The 26,300-nt window shown below is 34.9% G+C and overlaps 1 protein-coding gene across 1 annotated transcript in view; it reads left to right on the top strand.

Annotated features, from left to right (window-relative positions):
- The window catches only part of LOC128217250 (mRNA-decapping enzyme 1B-like), a 124,100-nt gene extending 108,668 nt beyond the window's left edge, over window positions 1–15,432 (top strand). The window contains exons 10-11 of the mRNA XM_052924263.1: window positions 848–963; window positions 2,706–15,432. Of these exons, the coding sequence (XP_052780223.1) occupies window positions 848–963; window positions 2,706–2,780 (191 nt within the window). The 3' untranslated portion in view covers window positions 2,781–15,432. The remainder of the gene's footprint in view (window positions 1–847; window positions 964–2,705) is intronic.
- Window positions 15,433–26,300: the final 10,868 nt, after the last annotated feature.

Below are 26,300 nucleotides of genomic sequence, written 5' to 3'. Positions count from 1 at the left end.
GTGTAGGTGTCATCTTAGGTGTTGTAAGAGCCTTGATGTCGTTGTAGGTATCAGCTGAGGTATTGTCAGAGCCTTGATGTTGCTGTAGGTGCCGTCTGAGGTGTTGTCAGAGCCTTGATGTTGTTGTAGGTGTTGTCAGAGCCTTGATGTTGCTGTAGGTGTCGTCTGAGGTATCATCAGGGCCTTGATGTTGTTGTAGGCATTGTCTGAGGTATTGTCAGAGCCTTGATGTTGTTGTAGGTGTTGTCTGAGGTATTGTATTGTCAGAGCCTTGATGTTGCTGTAGGTGTCATCTGAGGTATTGTCAGAGCCTTGATAATGTTGTAGGTGTCATCTGAGGTATTGTCAGAGCCTTGATGTTGCTGTAGGCATCGTTTGAGGTATTGTCAGAGCCTTGATGTTGTTGTAGGTGTCATCTTAGGTATTGTCATAGCCTTGATGTTGTTGTAGGTGTCATCTGAGGTATTGTCAGAGCCTTGATGTTGTTGTAGGTGTCATCTGAGGTATTGTCAGAGCCTTGATGTTGTTGTAGGTCTCATCTGAGGTATTGTCAGAGCCTTCATGTTGTTGTAGGCGTCGTCTACTCAAAAGCTTTATCCTTAGCTGTAACTGAAATAAAAATTCAAGATATTTAATTAAATCTTGGTACACATGTTGCCCGAGACAATACTCAAGGGTAGAGCAGGGCCAACAACTCTGGCTGAAATAACTGTTGAGTTATGCCCCTTATTCAACTGAAACAAACAACAACAGATGGACATTCACTGTAAAGCACTCTTGTTCAAGGATGTCTTAATTAATGCATAAATTAAATAAGTTCATGTCTTATAAACTTTAACATTTGCAGGTGAGAAATGGGCGGTGCCGGTGGATGGAATGGACAGGGGCCAGGAGACAGATACACTTCCTGTTGCAGCGCTAACCCGTGAACAACTGCAACAGGCGCTCGTTTATCTCTTAAAAGTACAATATGATTTGTTCGCACTTTTGTAGTATATTATACTCTATCACATGTCTGAGCTGTAAAATGAATGTATTTTTAGCTTGAATATTCAAAGAATAAGGAGGCATTACTATCCCCCCTGGCTTCAGTGTCTGGTTAAAGTTTAAGGACAAGTTGGTATTTTCACTTATTACTCCAATACCCTTCATTCAATCCACTTAACACAATGAGGTTAAAGCACTTCATATTATCCCTAAATACAGATTATGGCCCCTGATTGACTGAAGAACTTAGGTTAAAGTTTCAGGGAGGGTTTAAGTTTTAGGGCAAGTTGGGATTATTATTAATGACTTCTATACCCTTCATTCAATTGACTTAATACTTCACAACAGTATAGATGACCAACTTACACTAAGGTTACATAACATTTGATTTATTTTCTTTATACTGGCACATATTACATTCATTTCTAAGACAAAGCGGAGTTTAGTCGAGTTTGCTCTTCTACTACAGATCTTGTTAATTAAGTTGTGTGGATCAAAATTCTGGGAAGAAATTTTCTAGATTGATAAAAAGTTTGATTATGTTTGTAGGCTTAAGAAAGGTTATTTACTGAAATTATTGAAAAAAATTGAAAAAGTACCATGGTTTTAAGACTGAAATATTGGTTGATCCCTTTTATATTTACACTTAAAAGCCCATAAGCTGCTATATTGAAGAGTTTTGATAAGCAGCAGGATTCAATCCCAGAACCTCAGGATTACAAGACGAGGTTGTTTTTGCCAGACAACTGAGGCATTGATATGTAACGGGTGTTGGATATAAGATAAACATAATTCATAATTAAATTAGAGTCTGCGGACGAAGCAGCGAAATTTGTCAACATGTTATGTTTATAGGTTAAGTAAACCACACTTAGAAACAAAGTTATCTTTTTTGTTGACACTTCACTATAAGGCAAGAGGTTTATAAGAAGCATTCAAGAAAATGCAACCAGTAGTTCTACGCTCAATCATAGAATGGGAAATATAATTGTTTCACCTGCGGCTTACGGGCGAGCAGCATCAATGATTAAGCGTAGAACTACTGTTTGCATCCTCTTGAACCAAATTTAGTCAGAATGTATATGGGCATAATATTTCGGTCAAGGTTGATGACCAGTCTGTAACTCCAGTCACTCGAGAGTTATCACCCTATAATTATAGAAATTACCTACCATCTGTCTTGTCCGCTCAAGAACTTAAAAAGCCTCTGTCCAATTATTACCAAATTTTGTCAGAATGTAAATGGGCATAATATCTCGGACTAATTTTGTAACAAACTATATCCCTGAAATCCTTCCAGTCATCGTCCTTTAGTTATAGAAATAACCTTAAAATGGTTTTATCCAATCAATTTCTTCAAAAGCCTTTGTCCGATCATCCCCAAAGTTAGTCAGAATGTAAATGGGCATGACATCTCAGACTAACTTTGTAACAAACCATATTCCTGAAATCTCCCAGTCATCGTCCTTTATTTATAGAAATAACCTTAAAACGGTCTTATCTGATCGATAACTTTGTCCAATCATTACAAGTTTTGGTCAGAATGTGAATGTGCATATGCATTCTCTTACTTTGGCAAACGTTCAACCAATAACTTGGTTTTCTAAAAATAGGACACAGGTATATATTGTGACAGTTTGCAGCACTCATTGTCTATACACATATATACAGACCAAAACCTAGATTGTGGGTTAAACTCTTTCATGTTTTATTTCCAGAATGACAGTAGTTTTATTGCAACGATCCATGAAGCTTATCTGAAGAGTCTACGGGAACTGTCTAAGAAAACGTAGTGACAGTTACCTCCCCTAGCCATGTGTTCAGTACCTCAGCAGTTACTTTCCTTGATTGGGTATTTTATGTTTTACTGTGCTTTTGTACTTTGTACTGTTGTGCCAAGTTTTAAGTCATTACTTTCAAAGTAGTGTGTGTAATTGAGTTCATATGTGTAGATTACATTTCTATGTTTGATTTATGTTTCATCCCCTGATAACATTTTGAAGCCAACAGTATATACATATATATATTTGTGGTCCAGTTAAAGCATTTGATAGCAAAAGTCTGAGGTTATGTTTGCAGTTTTGGAATGAATTGTGCTATAGAAATGAATAAAATTAATTTATTTGATTTAATAGATGTTGTTGAAAGTTTTTAGTTAAAAATTCAAACTATTTAAATTATTTGTATGTGAAAAAGATGATTGTATGAAGCTTGCCTTGTTTTCAAAATGCTTATAGAAATTGTGGATGCAGAACTGATTTCTTGATATACAATAAAAGGAATGAACAATCACCTAGGAGACTTTTGATTGTATTGCTGTTTATGATAATTCAAAGCTACATTTATTTTATTTGGCTTTCTTCGCAAACTCTCTTTGATATATGTTTGTTTGGAAGGATACATTATTTCTTTGGTTTTTAATTGCAGTCAGACTGTGATGTATATAATTGTCATGTTATCTTTATTTTACAGAATGTTTTTTTAAGAATATTGATAAACTGTTTCTACCTTGTCCATGAAGGAAGTTGTACTGATTGTTTTACATGACATGTTTTATTTTCTGCTCACCTCTTATTTGAGCAAATATGTTTTATGTATCAATTGTTCATCTCGAACTCCGCTTAAAATTACCTCACTTTGAAATTTCGAATAAGTATTATGCTTCGATTCATTTTCAAATGCATTTGTGTGCATCCTTCGGGACTCCAATATGTCACAACCATGGCTCGTGTACACAAGTGGAAGTCCCAAACATAGCTTTGTCCACATATCAATTGACAACAAACAATGCATCTCTCTGATGCTTAAGAGGGAAACAATGAGTAAAAGACTCAGGATAAGTGAATAATGAATTATTGTCATGATGCAGAGCCACAAACAAACTTGAGTTAGTCAACTTTGTCAGATAGATTTTTTGGCTGCCTTTAATGAAAAAAATCGATCTGATGCTCTGGAATGTGTTTTAATTACTACTACTAAAATAAAATTCAACTAAGCTTTATAAAGGTACATTGTAGACCCAAATGAATTTTGAGAAGTATAGTTTTTGTTTTGTGTATAACCATGGATTGTGCTATTGTGTTATAAGGCACTGGGCATTGTTCTTATATTCCCCCCCTAAAAAATGTGGGTGGGAGAGGGTGAGGGTAGTATCGGAGTGATCTTGTCAGTCAGTATGTTGGTTTTAGTCTTGATAATAACTCATGAAAGCCTCAATGGATTTAAATAATTTTTGGTGCACATGTTTAACACTATAAAATACTGGTTAGACCGGTTACCAACTACCAAATCTTTATACTGGTTAAGACCGGTTACCAACTACCAAATCTTTATACTGGTTAAGACCGGTTACCAACTACCAAATCTTTTTTGGACAGAGTTATGGCCTTTATTCAACTTAGAGTTTACCAAAATATGAGTTTTCCAGGTATTTACTTTTGACAGTGTCGTCTGATTAAAACAAAATTTGGTACACATTTCAACACCATAAAATACTGGTTAAGTCTGAATTTGGTAACCAATTTTAAGAAAAAAAAGAACGAGGAAGTTATGGCCCCTTTTCAACTTAGAATTGCCAAAATGTGCTATCTGGATAATAAACTTGTGACAGCTACTGTGGATTTTAAATCATTTTTGGCACACATGTTTAACACTAAAAAATACTGGCTAGTTTGACTTGGTTAAAATCTTCCAATGTTTGATTGAGTTATGGCCCCTTTTCAAAGAAATAGTTCAACTTTCCTTTGAGAAATAAGCCTGTTGGGGTATTTGTCACTCCCGTGATAGCTGTTGTTGCTTTACCTGTTGTGTATCATATCTGAAATGTACCAGTAGTTAAGTGTTGGCAAATTAATGGTACTCAGAATTTATCTAAAAAAAAACAACACAGATATTGTGTTGGTCCAGAATTTTTTTTTAAACATTCTTTTAAAAATTAAGTTATTTTATTCACATTTATGACCAAACACCAAACAACAACTCGTAGATGCTCTTTTGAACTGAATGTCCTAAATCCGAGCCCTTAATTATTCATTTTTTTTATAACATTTTCAACGCTTTTCAGAAACTTTTTTACTGGTATTAACATTGGAGCTCTTATTTGAAATATGATGATGTTTTTAATCATTGAATCGAGATAAAACCTGAAAGAGTCCCTTGAACATTTATTTTATTTGTTGTACAATGAGTAAATAAATATGTTCAGTTTGTGCTAGTGCTCATTTAGATCAGTCCATTGATAGATTTCATTCTGGGTAGCATTAATTGTGAGATCTCAGTGATGTGTTGCCATAGAGATTATTTTGTTTAAGTTATAAAAAATGATAAGCCATTGTCACACATGTAACTTGAAAGTGGGTAGCAGCTGGGGGCTGTTAGATCTACATTTAAATGAAAGTTCAGACAAGCATGCTGGAACCAGTGGAGGGTGCACTTGTTTGGATTTGTATTTCACCACTGTGAAGACTTTCTGTTTGAAAAGTAAGGTTGTATCTTCTGAACGAAAAGTTAGAATTGTGACAGTTGTGGAATTGTTAGTCTACTTGTCTAAACAGCAAGCTATTGTTGTCATTACACTGCTGTTGTTCAATGTGTTGTTGATGTTTGTCATTGTTAACATTTTTTATGTTCATTAAGTCAACAAATTTTCAAAGAATGTATTTTTGTAGCTTTAATTAAGAGTAGATGAAGAAATAGTATTATTTGTAAGTATATGGTTGTTTTGACCTAGGGAATTATCAGAACTGGGTCTAGGTTTAAGAACAGTGTTGAGTCTGACTCTAGACTCGGTCTCGGACAATGAAATTTCTAAAATGTGGAAAAAATATTGTTGTTTTTTATTTAACAAGTTCTGTGTAAATTATAGATAGTTGTTTGTAATATTTACAGCAGTTTTTACTGCAAGAAGGAAAGTTACAATACAATAAAGATGTGCATTTGTGGGTCTCGAGTGTGACTCTAGACTTTTGACTGTTTGTAAACTTGAGCCTTCATGTAAATCATACAAGCATCATCATGTCATACTCTTGTTACTGCTTTTCTTTCAAATACATTTTGGTGTCATATTCTTGTTTTCATGATTCCTTTAATCTATAAATGTAAGTGTTTATAAATTATCTCTGATATATAAATAAGATCTCCTTGGCTTTGGTGACTGCATTATCTATAAAAGGACAAACATGCTCATCTTACAAACCATGTGATGATTATTCACCATTGCATCTTATTATCTTATGTGGGTCTCAAATTATTATCAATTACTTGATCAGCACAAGACATTTCCCAACTACCTGGCATAGGATTTAGTTGAATTTTCCATTTGCCAATGAATCATTTTCATGTCCCCATACATAACAATGATCGGTCATTTCCCAAACTGGTTTGAATCATATGTTATGACTCTATTCATAGCTAGAATCAGATATTCCCAAACTGACTTGAATCATTTTTCATTCCTTAATTCATAGAAATAATCAGTCATTTCTCAAACTGATCTTTTATTATGCCCCTATTCACAGCAACAGGCTGTCAACCAATTCCTATATTTTCCTATATTTTTGAGAAATTTTGAATTTTTCAAAACCTCCTATATTTCCCTATATTTTAGATTTTTTTTCCTATATTTTTCTTAAGAAGTGGTGCTGGGATATATTTGAATTTATTCAAAGGTTTAATACTGCCTTTAGATATTGTTTATTTACAGTTAAGACTGTCTTTATCATCTAAACCATCACCATCATTCAGAATTGCTGTTGTACACCCTTGGTTATCCATCTGGACACCTTTGATGAAGAGTATGACGAACATCAAATCTTAAAGGTGTCCACTTTGGTGACCGCAGTTGTGTTGCTGCAGCATAGTCTGCCTTGATGGGGAGGTTTAAAGGGGCTGTACTCTGTATGATGAAATAGCGGGGAAAAAAAGAAAATTGTCCAAAACTGACATAAACTTGGTATCGATGTGTACAATGCATTTAAACTTCGCAAATTTTTTTGGTGTTTTTCCATTACTAGGTATGTCTACCTAGTAAAATTCATTCCTTATGCGTGATTGGCTAGTCGATGTTATCACGTGATATTACCAAGTTAGGTATATAGCTGAAATATTCCAACCGTTAAGGGTAAGCCTTCGTTGCACAGTGGATACAACACTGGACTGCAATTTAGGGGACCCCGGTTCAAAACCAAAGGCCAGAAGAGCTTTTGCGATGGTAATGTGTACGTAGTATGTGCGTCTGTGCTTCTGTAAACAATTTCTTGTTAACAGGATACAGTCTTCAGTAGTGATGGGCCGATGATCGCCGATAATCAATTATATCGGCAGACATTCGTAATTTGGCGATCGGCTGCCTCATCGTTCCATAATCGAATAATCGAAAAAAAAAGGTTTGCTTGAATTCAGTAAATTTCCAACTTTATATAACGCAGTAACTTTGAGCTAAGGGAAGTAACCGATACTTTGAGGTTTAACAGTACTTTCATTTAGTTTTTCTTTGCGTTCAAATAGCTTTATGATGGCGGACGGCCAGGGGGACATTGATCTAAAAATATTTGATTACCCTGGATATCGGTCGTCCATGTGCTGGACAAGTGCAAATTATTCCAGCGAAATGGTTAGGGTCATTCAAGCCCAGATTCTTATGAAACTAGGCTTGATCGACCCCAGCTGTGCTCACATATTGAAATGAACGTCAAGATCAATGTAAAAACTGTTTGAAGAATGGAAATGTTTGTCCAACTCCGAGAATACGTGAGAAAAGTTTTGCTTATTTAATTTATAATTACTCGTTATTTTTAATCGCTAATGCCATCCAAAACCAATGTGTTATGTCTCATTTTTTTCAATTTAATTTTCAAAACTGGTTTAATTAATGCACCAGTCAATTGTTACCAAGCACTCCCCCCTATTATTCAATATGCCAGAAATAATACCTGTTTTCTGACTGAAGCATAAGAAATGAAAACTAAGGTCCTTATTGATATATACATCAGAAAATGATGCTTTTGTGATACTGTCCGATTACAGCCGATTAATCGGATAATCGATCGATCAAGGTCTCCGATTAATCGATTATGAAAATCCAAGCCGATTGCCCATCACTGGTCTTCAGTTCCTTCTATGGATGCCTAAATTATGGGCCTTGAAAGTATGAAAAAAACGTGAATCTGTAAGCAATTGCTTGCGAACACGATACAGTCTTCAGTTTTGATTGTATCTCGATGAAACTTGTACAGCATCTAGATATCCATTAGAGCTTAGTTCCTTTTGAAATCCAGCCAGATCCGCTCATGCATGCCTAGATAATGGGTCTTAAAAGTATAAAAAATGCAATTTTAGCTAAGTCTATTTTAAGCCAAGTCTACATAAGCAAAGTCTATTTTTAGCCAAGTTTACATGTTAAGTCACAATTGCTTGAAAATGTTTGTTCAAATTATGCCCCTGGGGTCATAACTGGCCATACCCAGGGATCACAGGTTTGGTATACTTAAATTGGAAAATGTTAAAAACCATTTTGTCTGAAACAGCTATGCAAATCCTTGCTATTTTGAACAAGGCTTTATTTAGTGGTCCACTACCATGGTTTTTCAAATGATGCCCCTTGGGTCAAAACTGGCGCTGCCCCGGGGGTCACAAGTTTCCTAGAGACTTATTTAAGAAATATTTTCAAAATCTTCTTGTTTCAAACCACAAGGCCCATACCTTTGATATTTGTTGGGGAGCATTATGATGACTGTCTAGCAAAACATTTTAAATAATGCCCCTTGGGCAAAGGCTGGCCTCACCTTTTTGTACTTACTTTTTAATTTTTAAAGCTACAGCAATGAAATTTTGACCATGTGCGCAGTTTTGCCAATGAGCATCAATGTTGTCCTCAGATGTCCTTGACTTTTAGCTTTTGACCAATTTTTTTAATTTTTAAAGCTACAGAAATGAAATTTTGAACATGAGTACAGTTTAAAAAGCAAATACAGTGAAACTGCGTTCCCTCGAACAAGCGGTCGCTCGAGAACCGGCGTTCCCTCGAGGTCGGAGCTTGGTCCCGAACTTTTTTCCTTCTATTTTCATATAAAATATACCCACGCTGCCTCGAAACCTAATTATGTCGAGCAGTCGAGCAATATCCTCGGTCCCAAGTACACAAATCGTGCACAAAACCTTATGGCTCCCTCGAGGACATAATTTCACACTTTTTCCCGAACGCGTGTTCCAAAATAAACAAACATTTGCTAGGTGTTAAAATTTACGAAAGTTGTAAAAATTGCAATGACAGTTGAAAGGCAATTTGATAAGGTGTGAAAAACCGTTTTTCATTGTTAATGCATGACCGATATTAGTTGATATGGGCATTTGAGATGATAATTATGAGAAGTTACTGATAAGAAGTTAATTGTGAGAAATTTAAATGAGTAATAAAAATATGAATAAAACACTACCATATCAATTCAACATCGGATTGAGCAGTTTCGCGAAACCGACATCTTGTCACAAGATGCGCCAATCAACAATCCTTGATTTTGCAAAACTTAAATCTGACTAATGCTACAATATGTACTGTGATACAAATGTTGCTTGTTACGAAAATTGCTTGTTACGAAAATGTGCTTTTTTGTTAAAATAAACATTTCTATTTATTCATTTATTGTTTTTAAGACAAACTTTGAACATATTAGCGATTTCCACAACGCAACACATAATCTGTGTCTTGGTAAACAGTCTGTTTGACGACTTCAAACTTAAAATACACTGAAAGATATTTCATATCAAACTGGAAAATTGAAAATCGGGTCGTTCGAAACATCGGTTCCCTCGAGGTTTTGGCTCGGTCCCTGGCGACCTCGAGCGATCGCAGTTTTACTGTATATTTTACCCTCAGATTACCTTTACTTGGCACATATTAAAATAGTTCACTTTCTGTCCTCAGTTGTTGAACATGCAGCATTTTTTTAGCTAACCCAAACACAAAATGTGAACTATATATTTGTTGCCTATTACTCATACGTACATGCTCTGGATTGAAAATTACCACAAGAGCCATGCCAGTAGAGCATAGGCCCTCTTGGGCCTCTTGTTTTTACAATTATGATATCGAAGAGTAAAAAAAATATTAAATAATTATCCTGAGATTCGTTTCAGAAAAAAACTTTTTGATGCCAATCTGGTGTACAGTCCCTTTAAGGAATGTTGATTAAGTGAAACACAAATTTTATGATTATAGCCAATAAATAAGTTAGTAAATGTTCACTTACAAACCTCTTAATGTCGATTTTTCAACCTTAAAGTTCCTATATTTTGCCCAGAAATTGCCAAAATCTCCTATATTTTTGCACAAAATTTCCTATATTTTTTCCTTTATTTTCACTAAAACTTGGTTGACGGCCTGCAGCAAGAATCAGACATTTCCTAGACTGACTTGCCCCAATTTATAGTAATAATCAGACATGTCCCCAGACGGTTTGAATCATTTATTTTGTCCCATATTCATGGCTAGAATAAGCTTTTCCCAAATGGGCTCTAATCACTTATCCCCCTATCTTTTCCAAGAATAAGGCATTTCCCAAACTGGCTTGAATTATTTGTTATGCCCTTCTTCATCGTCAGAGTCAGTCATTTCCCACACTAGCTTGACTCATTTGTTATGCCCTTGTGCATGGCCAGAGTCAGACATTTCCCAGACTAGCTTGCCCCAATTAATGGCAAAAATCAGCCATTTTCTAAACGGGCTCGAATCATTTGTTATGCTCCTATTCATGGCCAGAATCAAACATTTCCCAAACTAGCATCCCCCAATTAATAGCAAGAATCAGTCATTTCCCAAACTAGCTTGCCCCAATTAATTGCAAGTGTCAGTCATTTCCTAAATGTGCTTGAATCATTTTTATGCCCTTATTTATGGCCAGAATGAGACATTTACCAAACTACCCCGGCGAAAAAGGTTCATGAAGTTCATGAATTATTCATGAAATAGTTCATGAAAAGTTCATGAAGGACAAATGGCCGATTTATTCATGAAGTTCATGAACTAAAGGTTCATGAACTTCATGAACTTTTTAATGAAAAGTTCATGAAGGAAAAATGGCCAATTTATTCATGAAGTTCATGAACTTAAGGTTCATGAAGTTCATTAAATAGTTCATGAAGGACAAATGGCCGATTTATTCATGAAGTTCATGAACTAAAGGTTCATGAACTTCATGAACTTTTTAATAAAAAGTTCATGAAGGAAAAATGGCCAATTTATTCATGAAGTTCATGAACTAAAAGTCATTCAATTAAAGTTCTTGAACCAAATTTCAAGAACTTTATGAACTAAAAGTAACTGAACTAAGTGTTCATCATAAGTGGTCATTTTTCTTTCATGAACTTTTTGCAGCAAATTAATATTATGAATTTCATGAATATTCATCAACAAAATTTCACTATGATCACAGCAATTTACTCAATAATTGGAAACTATGAATGTTATGCAATAAACATGTAGAAATGAGATGATCACAACTGTAATAGACTATTAGTGGATTGTAAGCAAATTAAACTTGACCATCACATAAATATTCTAATAAATGTACTTTCAATAGTTATGCAATTGAACATACATTAATTTATAATACTTATTCATTGTTTTTCATAATGGTTTAAGAAGTTATAATGAAACAAGACTAATCATTATAAAATATGACAGTTCTATGGTTTTGTCAAGAAGTCGCCCATTTATAACACTTCCACTTTTTATGACACATAACACTGTTGTGAGTATATACACCTAAGACCTTGCCAAATGATGTAATATCATTGTAGATGATGATAGTTCTTCTTTAGGGTAGAATGTGTGTAAGCTTCAAATTTATTTAATCACTGCGACTTGCCAATTTTTTTCTGACAGGATCTAGTTTGTGTAAAGCAGTCCCGCACTATACAGGAACAGTTTTTCACTTCTTCCCTAGTTAAGATAGTGTAACTCATATTTTTTAACAGTTTCGAAAATTATATCTGTATCAATGTTGATTTCCACAGCAACTAACATGGAGTTGGTAGATGATATGATTCTATACTGCAGTTCAGTAATATGTATCGCCCATGTCCTCCTTTTCTTTCTCAACCGGCAGTTGTCTTCCACTATTTTAAGTCTGTTTTCCCTGAAAAATATATGACATTGAATTTAGCTTTTGATGATAAAAAGCAAGTTTAAAATACATAATTAAAGTCTTCTTCCTTTAAATAAGGCCAATTTTAAATTATTTTAACTCTAGAAGATTAAAGAATGGATGAGATTTTAAGCTGTTCACATTTAAGTTTCACTATGCAGTTGAAACAAAATTAGCTAGTATTAATTGTAGGTAGAGGGCGATTCACATTTAAGCCTCAAAGTGATACCAATTGCAATCTACTGTCAAGTTCTTGAGTCATATGACAGTTAAGGGGCATTGCTCTAGTAATTGAATTGCTATGTTTGAGAGAAAAGGGTCCTCCTGGGAAAAACAATAAATGTATGACTTTGTATTAACACTCACTTCTGTCAAATATGTATTTGGTTCCATTGAAATCCACTATGACGTGTTCATGACAAAAAAAAACTTCATAACTTTTAAAATTATCTTAGCTTAAACCCTTACCAGTTACTCTAGTCAGTAGTGTCATGAACACGTGGGCAGCTGCAGAAATTGTACAGCACATGTTGGTGGGTTGGGGCTCTGTATCGTGGCAACATGATCTGGGTTCAGGCGTACCGGTAACAGGAAAAGTTGACATCCTCACTTTCGCCACATCTATAGCTGAGTAACTGCATAATTGGTTGTGTTTTACTCGTCTCCATTGAGTCTGAAATGGACAATTTACTTTAGTGAATATCATAAACAATTATATGTAAGATATGTTTTCTTCACCCAATCACCCAAGAACATTAAATGAATGCAGTCACATATCACAATTCTAAACTGTCACATATTTTCGCGACTTCTTTAAATTGTCTCTTTTCCGATCAAATGAAAGTATTACACAAGTAAACACATTTCAAAGTGATGGAGCGAAATGACAATAAGTTCTAATGATTTTTTGTAAGAAAAACATATAATTCATCATTTGAAAAATCAAATTGTCGATTGACATGCTCTTTCCAGAAATTACAATTTACAGTCAATTGATATTGTCATTGAATAACGTTGTACATTTAGTAAGGAGTCAAAACCAATTTAGTTCAACAATAATTTACAAGTGATAGGTAAAAACTCACCAATTTGCCATCCTGGTCATTTTAATGACCTACACAACGAAAGCTTCGTCCATTATCGTCTGCAGAATGTACCTCCGGTTCAATTCAAAATGGCGGCTTATTGTTGTCATTCAGCTGTGTTTGCAATTTTTTTCAGTGTTAAAGACAACTAATGGATTTTGAATTACTCTGGAGGAAAGAAATCATAGCTATTAATTATCTTACCATCTATCAGCCAATGTGTAAATACATTTTCACGCTGTCGAATAGTGGAGATTAAAAACTACTGTTTGGAACATTGCCGTCACCAAGACTCAAGACATTTGTTTAAACAAAACTTAAGTCAATTTTGAAGTTTAAAAATCATATAAACGACTATGAATGCCTATCAATTATATATGTACAGCATGGTCACTAAAACAAAAGTTGTATGGGAAAACTATTTCTTAAGAATCTTAACCAATAAATATTTCAGAACCAGTTGTTTCGGTTTATGAGAAAATCTTCTTTTGTTTTTCAACACTTTGTTAAGAATATTCCTTCAGCCACAAATCTCAGATCATCTGTATACGAAGTTGATGAACAAGAAAGGTAAAAACATTTCACGTTCCCCTCTCAATCCCTGATGTACCCCTGCCCTGGGGGGGGGGGGGGGCGTTGTTACAATTGTCTGACTGGTACATTTATAACTAGAAAAGATATTTTTAAATGCAAACTTGAATCTTACGTTGCAGTTCTGCTAAACTTTAATAGAATGTTGAGGAACTTGACAAACAAACTTTCAAAGTTCATGAACTTTCAGTTAACTGGTCAAAAGTTCATGAACTAATAAATTATCACAATAATAGTTCATGAACTTCAATACTTGGTTCATGAACTTCACAAAAATTATTTCAAAGTTCATGAACTTATTTTGAAGTTCATGAACTTATTTGGAAGTTCATGTACTTTTGGAATAGTTCATGAATTTTTGGAATAGTTCATGAACCTTTTTCGCAGGGGTAGCTTGCCCCAATAAATGGCAAGAATCAGTCATTTCCCAAACTGGCTTATTTGTATTGCCCCTTATTCATGGCTTTATGTGGCCATATTTTCTTGCTTGTATCACCAGCCTGTAACTTTATGTGGCCAGATTTCCTGGCTGGGATCACCAGCCTGTAACTTTATGTGGCCAGATTTCCTTGCTGGGATCACCAGAATGTAACTTTATGTGGCCAGTTTCCTTGCTAGGATCACCAGCCTGTAACTTTATGTGGCCAGATTTCCTTGCTAGGATCACCAGCCTGTAACTTTAAGTGGCCAGATTTCCTTGCTAGGATCACCAGCCTGTAACTTGATGTGGCCAGATTTCCTTGCTAGGATCACCAGCCTGTAACTTTGTGGTGGTTTTTCTTTTTCAGTTTTTGAAATTTAAAAAAATAATAATGAAACTATGATTTCAATGAATTATTTCAAATATATCTTTTAGGCTTGATTATTTCAAAAATAAGGAGGTCTATACTACTCGCCCAGGTGACTGCGACAGCCTTTGGTTAAAGTTTTAGGGCAAGTTGGCATTTTCATTTATAACTCCAATACCTTTGTTCAATTGACTAAGTACTCCACATAGATGTTCAGGACCACACAATGAGGTCACATAACTTTATATTATCCTAAATTCAAATTATGGCCCCTGATTGACTTAGGAACTAAGGTATAGTTTTAAGGCACATTGTGTCGGGTTCAATATGTGGCCAAGTTTGGAGTTTTACTAATAATTTTTGTAACCTTTATTTAATGGACTTATTACTTCACACAATTATTTATGACCATATTGCAATAAAGTTACATACCTACATAGGTAGCTCCATATTAACCCTTAATAAAAATTATGGCCCTTGATTACTTTTTTATTGCTTTTGACATATTGTGACCCAACTTGGTATGTAAAAAGAGTTCATGGAGATTCATGGGATAACATTTGGGGCTCCTAGTGTCCAGGTGAAGGTCACTGCTACTGAAAATAGAAAAAAAAGTTCAAACTTAATATCTCAAATAAAGCTGCATTTTTTATTGCTTTTGAAAGGCACATACTACATCATTATTGTAATTATTTCTTAGACAAAGCAGCCTATAGTTGAGCCCGCTATCCTTCAACAGCCCTTGTTATATATCTAGGCTATACCTAGCCTTGTTTTGTTTTGACATGAAAAATCTCCTGTGCAATTAAATATTGAAGTCAAATAAATTTAACAATCTCAGCTGTTCTGTTTTTAGTTGGGAGTATTGGAGAGGTAAGGAGAGTTATTACATTCACTCTCGTGTTGGCATCACCGTTGCTGCAAAACCCAGAACTTCGCACTTACATTTAATTTTTCAAACATTTTACCCCGTTAATCTCATTTTTCACTTAACAATGATTTTAAACTTATGGTTTGTTATACTGTACTATAATATCTATTATTTAAAAAAAAAATTATACAGTAATTATGGAAAATTGTATTGCAAAAATTTACACAATTCTTGGCAACTTCCAGAAAATCTCATTTTTATTTAATTTTTCAAACATTTTACACCAAAACTCACATTCCACACAATACAAATGTTTCTTAGCATTACATACGTAATACTGTAGTATAATATCTATAAATTACAATAATTCTGGTAATTTTATTGCAGAATTTGACAAAGCAATTGGCAAATTCCAGAAATTCTAATTTTCATTTAATTTTCAAAACGTTTTACCCCATAAATCACATTTGACAAATTTACGTAGTTTCTATACTTATGGTATATTATAATATAATATGATATATATTATATACAATAATTATGGTGATTTTATTGCAAAAAGGTGTTGGCAAATTCCAGAAATTCTCATTTTCATTAAGTTTACCAAAAAAAATAAATTCACAAAACATGGTGTGTTTTTTAATTTTGGGTGTATTACACTGTATTATAATATCTCAATACATATAGGAATTTTGTTTAATTCATTTAAAAATTGGATACAGTTATTGGCATATTCCAGCAATTCTTATTTTCATTTAATTTTCCAAACATTTTACCCAAAGATCACTTTTCACAAAATTATGTAGTTTCTATTATTTGAGTATATTTTACAGTAGAAAAATATCTATATAATACAGTAATTCTGGTAATTTTATTGCAAAAATTGACAAAATTATTGGCAAATTCCAGAAATCCTCATTTTCGTTTATTTTTTCAAACATTTCACCCCAAATCATCTTTTTCAAAGAATTATTTCTTAACTTTCAGTATATTAAACTGTATCATAATCTATACAACATACAATAATTTCGTTTTTTTATTGCCAAATTGGACACTGTCATAGGCAAATTCCAGAAATAGTCACTTTTATTTGATTTTTACAACATTTCACCCCAAAAGTCACATTTTGCACCATGTGTTTGCTTTTTAAGCTGAGCAAATATTTTAATTAGTCACACGAGTTTAAAGACAATAACTCAACTATTCGATAGTGGACAAGTTTTTTATCACGATTCAAAGCTCAACTCGTCGGACACAATTACATAACATTTTATTTAAATTTTCATTTGAAAAGTGCGTGATCTGTGCCAATTCATTTAATACCACTGTCAGTTAAGAAAGTCACAATTTATTTGATATTTCGTATGGCCCCCATTTGCAGCAATCACTGACCTCATGGAGCGAATGTATCTTTGGATAGTTCCCTTGAGAAACCCAGCTAATGCATGCACCGCCACCTGCTCGCGTTGTTCGAGATTACCTGGTTGTGGCCGTTGTGTAATGGAGCATTTGAGCGCGTCCCAAACATGCTCTATTGGGTTCAAGTCCGGACTCCTTGCTGGCATTACTCGGATGTTGTTTGTTAGCTATTGCTGCGTTGCTCTTTCGGCATGACACGGTGTAATGTCTTGGGCAAATAACATACCTCGATTGGCGGGTATGTTTACCTTGTACCCTGACCAATGGCGTTTTGGTGTGCACGGACATGCCTGCATAGAAGCATAACGGAGCCACCAACGAATCGTTCCTGTTGAACTACACACTCCGCGTGGTTCCGTTCCCCTCGGCGACGGTCGACCCGCACCCGACCATCAGCTTGTTGCAAATTTATTCTCGTCTCGTCAACAAAAAGGAGATTGGACCAATCAGCTTGCGTGAATCGTATGTGACGTCGCGCCCACACCAACCGATCATGCCGATACCTTTGCAGTAATACGATTACCTATTCTTGGTTGTCTAGATCTGATACCGACCTCGCGGTTAGTGTGTTGTAACTCTATATTTAGGATTCCGCCTGCGGTTAGTGACACTTCCGGTTTGCTGGAATTTGGACCAGAGGAGCTGAATTGTCCGAAATTGTATGTTGAATGTTCGGGCTACCTGAAATAGAGGTCAAACTTTAAGCATGTCATAAAATGAACACCACATTATGATTCAAAATCAATTTGGTAAAGAAATGGCGTCATGAAAAATGTGATAACATACCTGGCCCCGATTTCTCGAAACGTCTTAAGCTTAACAGGCTTAAGTAGCGTATTTCAAAAAGCCAAAATATATGCTTAAGAAGTTTTGAGAAAATAAAGTCTTATATGGTTTCCATTGATTTTCGCAAAAAAATGGCTGGTTCCAAGACAAAAAAATGAAATAGTTGTCAAAACGTTCAATCTGTGAGAGAGCAGCTTTAAACACAATGACAGGCACGTGCCTTAACAGAAGCTTGATGACAGCGGTTGTGGCATTCTTTTAAGGCGGTGAAGTGGATAAACATCTAATCCGCAATGCTAGACGTGTTTGGATATTAATACTGAAGCTTGTGATTATTTCATTGTGATATTTCTTTTAAACCATTTACATTCATTTTACTTCGTTATAAAACTGGAGGGGAAGGTATAATAGAAATACATCATTTAAGAGCAAACTTTCAAAAAAAAAGATCAGTAACATATGGTTCATGGAAACAAAATACTCTTAATATCTTATTCGAAAACTTCAAAGCGTTATCTGCAATGACTTTTTACGAATCTTAATGGTAGGCAACATTCTCGCTTATAATTGTTTTTGTTTTTTTCAAGTTTTATTAGGTATTCTCTTTTATTCAACTTCTCAATGATTTAACATATTATATAAGTGACAGGACTTGAAACTTGTAATACAATGAATGATGATAAAACAGTTGAAGAATATATTGCTTGTACAAATAATATAAGTGTATGGTTATTAAATAGAGGATATATGAACTATTGATTATAGCGATCAAGTCAATCGTTAAAATTGTTGCTTACAATAATTTACAATTTACTAATAATGTCCTTCAATATATTCTGAATTTTTCAAGTTTAATGGAAATATCAGCAATACATAAAGCCAAGGGTGTAGCAAGGGTGTAATATATGAGCTTGCGCACTAACCCACCCCCACCCACCCCCAGTTTTCACTTGGTAGCATTAATTGTGAGATTTGGTAAAGAAATGGCGTCATGAAAAATGTGATAACATACCTGGCCCCGATTTCTCTAAACGTCTTAAGCTTAATAGGCTTAAGTAGCGTATTTCAAAAAAGCCCAAATACATACTTAAATGAATGTTTATAAATGAAAAATGGTTAATTGTTACTATTTTAAAGATAATTCCTATGTAAAGTATAGAAATTCTTAACTTATTAAATATTATGCAAATTATTGAGAAAGAAAATAAGTGAGCTTAGCTTAATCCTGTTATTAGGGACTTGAGAAGTTTTGAGAAATTGGGGCCAGGAGTGTAATGAATTAGCCGTGTGCACCTTTCGCGTGAAATTTTCTCGTGCAATCTGTGGTTTTCGTACATGATTTCATCCAACACATAAAATCCCTTCTGAGCCCCACAGATAACCGACGCAGCTTATCAGCACACCAAGGTGGTCATTACGAGGCTACAGCGCACCGAGAACGGTCAGCGAAATTTGCTTATAGCAATTCTTAGAAACTAATAATATATTGAAATCAGATGGACTAGGGCTTCATTTAGGGGAATGTTGACAACCATGTTCTAAGCATTTACAAAATCGGCTCACATCACAAGGGGTCACTGTTTGATGGGCTAGCTTAAACTTTAGACTAAAACTGCTTGCAAGCTGCAAAGGAAATTCGAAAAATCTAGTTAAGTGTGCGTAGAGTGAGGGGTGTGTGTGGGGGGGTGGTGGTGGTGGCTAAAGCGTTAAATCAGATAAAGTCATAGTTCTTTTGAATTTCTCAAAGTCGTTAAATCAGACTTGTACAAATTAATTTACGTGGTTGGCACACATACCTCTTTAATTTGATCAACTCCTTTTATATCAAAGGTCTGTTATTTGCAGTTTCAGAGAAGATTTTCAATGATGTAATTATATACTATATAGAAAACCTGTCACCTCTTTTTCAGGGGAGCGTTAAACCACAGGGCCGTACTTCGAACAATCTTTGTAAAATACATCTACATTGTACACCTATGTCAGATTACACAATGCTATTAGGAAGTAGTTTTTATTTAAAAAGTGAAGAATTATTTTTTCCCTCTTGATTTGTGCTTGGTATTCAATTCATACAACATGTTACCATGATAACTTAGTGCTGTTGATGAATAGTAAGCACTGCCTTCTGTCTAATGCTATTCATATTACTGCTGCAGACTTTTGTACATAGCAAAGCAAGTTGAGTAGACTAAGATGAGATGAATATCGTTTTTAAAGTATGAAATATTGAAATGTCTTTTAAATACTTTGACCATCAAATTTCATAACATGGTGTCAGCATTTAATCACACTGCTAGTGAGAATGGAATACCAAACATAATTTTATTCTTTATTATATACCCATCATCAATGCAATACATATCACAAAATACTTTAACCCATATTCCGCTCCAGTGCAATACGGCCATATATACCACTCTTGTGACGTCACGTCATAACAAGTATGTTGCGCAATATTAAATTGACGTCATTAAAGCAATGAGTGCATCCTTAAAATGAAATTTATAATGCAAAGATGTGGCTTCTAAGTGATCTAATCAGTAATGTATATAATAAAAGGGTTATTAGTACTGCGTTTTGATCCGGATATGGCGGAATGTCATATTTGATTCCGGTGGGGTTTTTTGCAGTTTTTAATTTTACTCGGCTTGTGCCTTGTGGTGTCCGAATCTGCAAAAATCTACTTGAGTAGAATACAACCCCCTGGATCAAAATGCAGTACTTATAACTCTATTATGTACAAAACATGTTACCCCGTGGACAGAGCATCTTTAACCTACAGGGCCATTGTAACTTCGAACAATCACTGTAAAAGACAACTACATACAAGATGCTTAAGGAAGTAGTTTGGAAAAATTAAGAATTATTTTCTCCGTCTTAATTTGTATGCATTAGATAACTCAATAAATGCAGCAGTTGGCCATTCTTGTATTGTCCTCTGTCACTGTCCTGAACGCTCCCTATCTCAATAGATGCAACAGGTTGTAGGTTCATGTTGAATGTAGAATCAAAAAGCTTTCTTTTCAGGCACTCCAAATTGAATAGTACTGTAACATTTGAAGTGCCAATAATTTGTTGGATTCCTAGGCAACAGGTATCTGCAGGTGTTGGAGTATATTTGGCAAATACTTTTCACCCATCCTTGTAAATCTAAAAAAGCTTTCATTTCGCAAAAGTAGTTCATATAACTATATTAAGGTTGCTAAATCAAGAGTTTGAATAATTCTAGATGTGTTTTTAATTGCAGCAATTTGAACTCCAACTCATAATGTCAATTAAGCTGGTTAAGCAATACTGCAGTTCCTTGGTGTGGGGATTGCTTTATTTACTTGAATAAACAAACAGTTCTTGCGTTGGAAAGTACAATGTATTAACATGCATTTTTCTTGCCCTGACTCCATCCAAGCCTTAAATCTTAGATCAACATGTACTTGGGGCTATGTGTAATATCAATGAGAACTATAAATTATGTTCAATTTAGTGCCACTTATGATATTTCATTCCACATACAAAAACACTAACATGTTCTTTAAAACCAATATCCTATGTTATGATAAAACCATTGCCAAGTTGGTAATTTGAAAAGACAAGAAATTATATCTGGTCAGGGTTTGACATAGTCTTTCTAGACAGCTGGACTTGTTTTGCAGTTACTTTGAAAATCTTCAAAAGCTAAACTGAACAAGACTGGAGCAAAAAAACTCACAATACCAAAAGTGGTTTTAAAGACTTATGAGATCATTCTCACATCACCTATACCATTAGTTCTTATCTTCAAGCTTAAGTCAACATAATAATTAATGTTTAACATAAATATTGCAATGAATAAAACATATTGCAATAAGTGCCAATACCATGGCAATCAAGTATGATCACTATAGGCCTAAACATGAGATTTCAACATTTTCCTGATAAACAATAAATAATTTTACTTAACAATTTTCTCATTATTTACACAAGCTGAAAAACTGGTCTCTTTTGGAATACTATGGAAGCCTTGGAGGGCCACTTTTGAGTTTCGACTTACGGGTACTTTGACTTTTGACTTTTGACTTTCGACTTATGACTTATGACTTTTGACTTATTACGTTTGAGATGCATGCCTCATCTCATGATGGCGGACAAGGAATATTCAGAAGAAGTAAGTTCATTTGTCTTAGTTTTTTCTTGTATTATTTGCGAAATAATTGAAAACAAAACATATATACACACGTCCGCGAACAGTGTGTTATTAATTTGCAATTAATTCGGAAAGAAGAGTCGAAAACACTTTGTTTGCATGGCACCGTTCATGCAAAACACCGGCACAAATGGTGTTTGGTTTTTATTTCTAATGTACTAGAAAGGAACACTTGGGATCCTTTTCCACAACGCTATTTGGGCAGAATTCAAAGTTCACTGAATACTTTGACTTGTATGCACTGTCACTCCATATAGAGCTTCCCTCGAATAGAGCTCCCCGTGTTTTTCTTCTGTCACAAAGTGCACAATGTAGGCCTTTCTGTAACATATTCATTTCAGGAACAGGGAATCTTTGCTACATGTGTAAGCTCAATCTGACATATCTATAAATGAAAAGCCTAAATATTGGATCGGGTTTTAAACCCACTTAGATCAGCATTGTTTGTTGCCGTTTGCAGTTTCAAATTTGTAATTTAAACTATCGCATTTCATCCGTGGTTCATCCGTCCGTCCGTCCGTCCTTCAGTCCTTTCTTTAACAAATTATTGGTATCGCAACCCGCAAGTCGCAAGAAACTACTGAGTATAATTCAATGAAGCGTGACCACCATCATACAGTACCATATTAGTTGCTAGAATAGCGTTGCTAGGTCAATGGTCAAGGTCACATTGACCTACCTTTGAAATCGTCGTATATTCACTGGAAATAATGTATTGATTTCAATGACACTTGGTCCTAATTGAAAATGGGTCACTGAGTCAAAGGTCATCGTGAGCTGATTTTGAAATCGGGTTCTGCTCAATAACTGGTAAAAATGTTCACCTGAAGCGCCTGTAAAGAAAGCTCTACATAAGGAACTAGATAGATTTAATTATAGCGCACTCAATTGTTTTTGGACTGGGTTCCTAAGGCCGCGTTTGGTCCCCTAAGCCCTTTGATCCAAAAAATATATGATAATAACACGAACACTGTCAACGGTTCCGGCCATTATTTCACACAATGCTGTATAAACACGTCCTTGCTAAATTATGTACGTCCCAGCCATATGTGACAACTATCAAATAAGCTGTATGTGGGCTTTCAAATGTTTTTAACGAATAGAGCTCCCTTTTAAAGACAGCACTATTCGTTGAAGTTCATCGAGATCCCGTGTAACTCGTTTCGATGGGACCTCTATAGGGTGTGACAATGCACACTTAATCAAGTTGATGAGGAATGAAATAAAGCTAAAGGGGGGACAGTTTAGCATTGTTTCGAAATAGTATTGGGGCGGTTTAATCTTTTGTCCGAGGTCTTTCGCTCTTTGTGAAGGTAAATTTCCGATTGTTCGCTTTCAAAAGGCCATAGATGTGAGAATTTCTATGTTTTGTAGTCCCTTATATATGAATATGATGTAAATTTATATGCTTCTTCAAGAGTCTACACTTAAATTTTCAGTACTTGTTATAAGTCTGCTACTTGTAAGGAAATAGTTTCGTCCTCGTCAGTTTCGTGACCAGAATGCAATATTCGTATCCTCGACCTTTCGTTCGCGATTCATATTTTGCTGTTTCGTCCTAGATGTTGTTAGTACCCTTTTATTTAGGTGGATTACAGTGGTGTACTAGTGTACTATGCTTTTTCATGTGAACTGAGTATAATTTGGTTCCTTAAGTCCTGTTTATAGATCTATGAAACTATTGATACTATCAATAGATAAATACCTCTATGTACTTGACTTATTTAGTCATTTGATATGCTTAAACACCATTTTAATTGGATTATTACAGCATATTGAGCTTCGGGCATTGGGGATTATGCGCCCTTATAGTATATATTTAATAGGTTATCGGGCTTTCTGGTAAATGTGCATTTCTTTCTTTTTTAAGCTTTACGACAAATAAACCTCGGACTAACCGTTCTCGTTATTACCTTCCTCGTCAGGTTAAAGCATTATGATGCGGTGCACAACGTTTACCTATGTTGTTTTAGGAAAACCGTGGCTGGTCTGTAGCATATGCCTTTAATAGTTCGAATAGTTTACTCTTTTTTTATATTTCCGAAGAAACCGAAAGGAGCGTGTTGTGTAATAAAATAATAATTTATATATACATGTAACTGGTCGTTTCTTTCAGAATTCAGATTCTTGTTGAATGTCAGATGTACAGCTAATACACTTCATACTTTGCAGGAAAGAGGAGAGCGGATTAAAGCAGTAATTGAAAATATTCGTACTCGTAGTAAAAAGCTGAAGAAGAAAGCTCTGGTGCCTGCTACTAAAAAAGTCAGTGAGCCAAAAGAAAAGGAAAAAATGGTAAATATGTCTAAAAATAGATTTGTCTTGGTACTGGCAGGGGAACGACTTACAATAACAAGGTATTATTTATTGGAAACCACTTTATTAGCTCCATTTTTTGATGAAAAAGCGGAGCAATTGTTAACACTGCAACTTTTAATGAATGTCGTTCGTTGGCAAAGTCAGGTAGAAACATGCACTATCTCCTTATCTAAACAGAAGATTGTAAGCGGTGCATATATATATAACATATTTCATAACTTGAAAACCACTGGATGGAATTTGATATAACTTCATACAATGGTAGAGCTCATGAGAGGAAGTGAAGTGTACAAGAACCATAACTTATTTGCTTAATTACTGAGTTATTTTCCTTTGTTACTTTTTCTTGTCCGGAGCATAACTTGAAAACTACTGGATGGAATTTCATATAACTTTATACATGGCGGTGGGGAATATAGTTGTCCTTCAGACTGCAATCTTGTTAATTTCTGTTTTGTAGAACTTTGCATACAATTGATCTATAATAGAAGTTATTATAACACATATATAATATGCCATTTCTTAGGATTTTTCACTACAACTGCTAATACTACTACTACTGTTATTGATGCTGCTATCGCTCTGCTACTGCTACTACATCTACTACTTCTACTACTACTAGAACTACTACTACCAATACTACTACTGCTTATACTACTTTTACTACTACTGCTTCAACTACTTCTACTACTACTGCTGCGGCTTCTACTTCTAATACTTCTTCTATTACTACTAGTACTACTACTACCGCTAATACTACAACTACTACTATTTGTACTACTACTGCGGCGGCTTCTACTTCTACTACTACTATAACCTTTACTCCTACTACTACTTCTACTACTACTACTACTACTACTACTACTACAGCTGATACTACTACTACTACTACTACTACAGCTGATACTACTACTACTACAACTACTTCTACTACTTCTAATAATACTGCTTCTGCTACTACTACTACTTCTACTACATGTACTACTACAACTTCACTTCTAGTACTACTAATACCACTACTACTACTACTACTACTACTACTACTACTACTACTACTACTACAATTATACTACTACTACTACTACTACTATTGCTGCTGCTAACTACTACTACATGTACTACTACTACTGTTGCTACTGCTGCTGTTGCTGCTACTACTACTACTACTACTACTTCCATTACTACTACTACTACTACTTCCGCCGTCTACCGTTACTAGCCCTACTAGCGCTATTACTTCTAGTACTACTACTACTACTACTACAACAACAACACAACAACAACTACTACTACTACTCATACTACAACTGCTACTGCTTCTACTACTTCTACTACTACTACTACTACTACTACTACTACTACTACTACTTTTTTTATTTAGGACTACATGTTCTACTTATTTCATTTAGGATGCTGCAGGACAGGAAAAGAGAAAACAGAAACCTAGCGGCCGTCATACTATGTACAAGCTACATATCGGATGGCGCCATTACTGTCAAGGTGACTTTAGACAAATTACATCAAGACGAGGTGGGGGCATTCGGAAGATGGAATATAATATAACGGAGCCTCAGTCAGTGGAATCAATAATTGAAGTCGGCAAACGTTTATTTTTTCCGAATGGAAGAAATTCTTTTGGAAATTTAAATGATATGGAAGTGAATTTAACTAATTACAGCGGTGAGAAAATTGAACGCTTCTGCAATATAGATGAACAACCGTGTACATTTCAAGAATTTTTGAAGTCAACAGGAAGGTACTCGTCTCAATTCCATGTTTATCTTTCGAAGAAAAGCATTACCTATGATAAAATAAAGCCACTGGAAGAAACAAGTGAAACGAGTTATCTTGCCAACAGGAAGACAATACAAGGACTGCATGTACAGTATACTAAGAATGAAACATCAGAATATTCAGGAGACACCTCAATTATCACATGTCATAGCACAAAACAATGCAGGGAATTATCAGGTATTCCTGATGACATAGACGATTACGACCCTCTTGAAGATGGTTATAATGTAACGTATCTGGCTGTAAATGATAAGGTTTACATGGAGCGAACTTCGTCTGGCCTCAGTTTTCCACAAGACGTCGCTGGACAAGACAGTGCATATATATTTCATGGACCTA

Source organism: Mya arenaria, chromosome 14, assembly GCF_026914265.1.
Source record: "Mya arenaria isolate MELC-2E11 chromosome 14, ASM2691426v1".
NCBI lineage: Eukaryota > Metazoa > Mollusca > Bivalvia > Myida > Myidae > Mya > Mya arenaria.
Note: the sequence above shows the minus strand (reverse complement) of the source record. Positions and strands in the feature narration are given on the sequence as shown.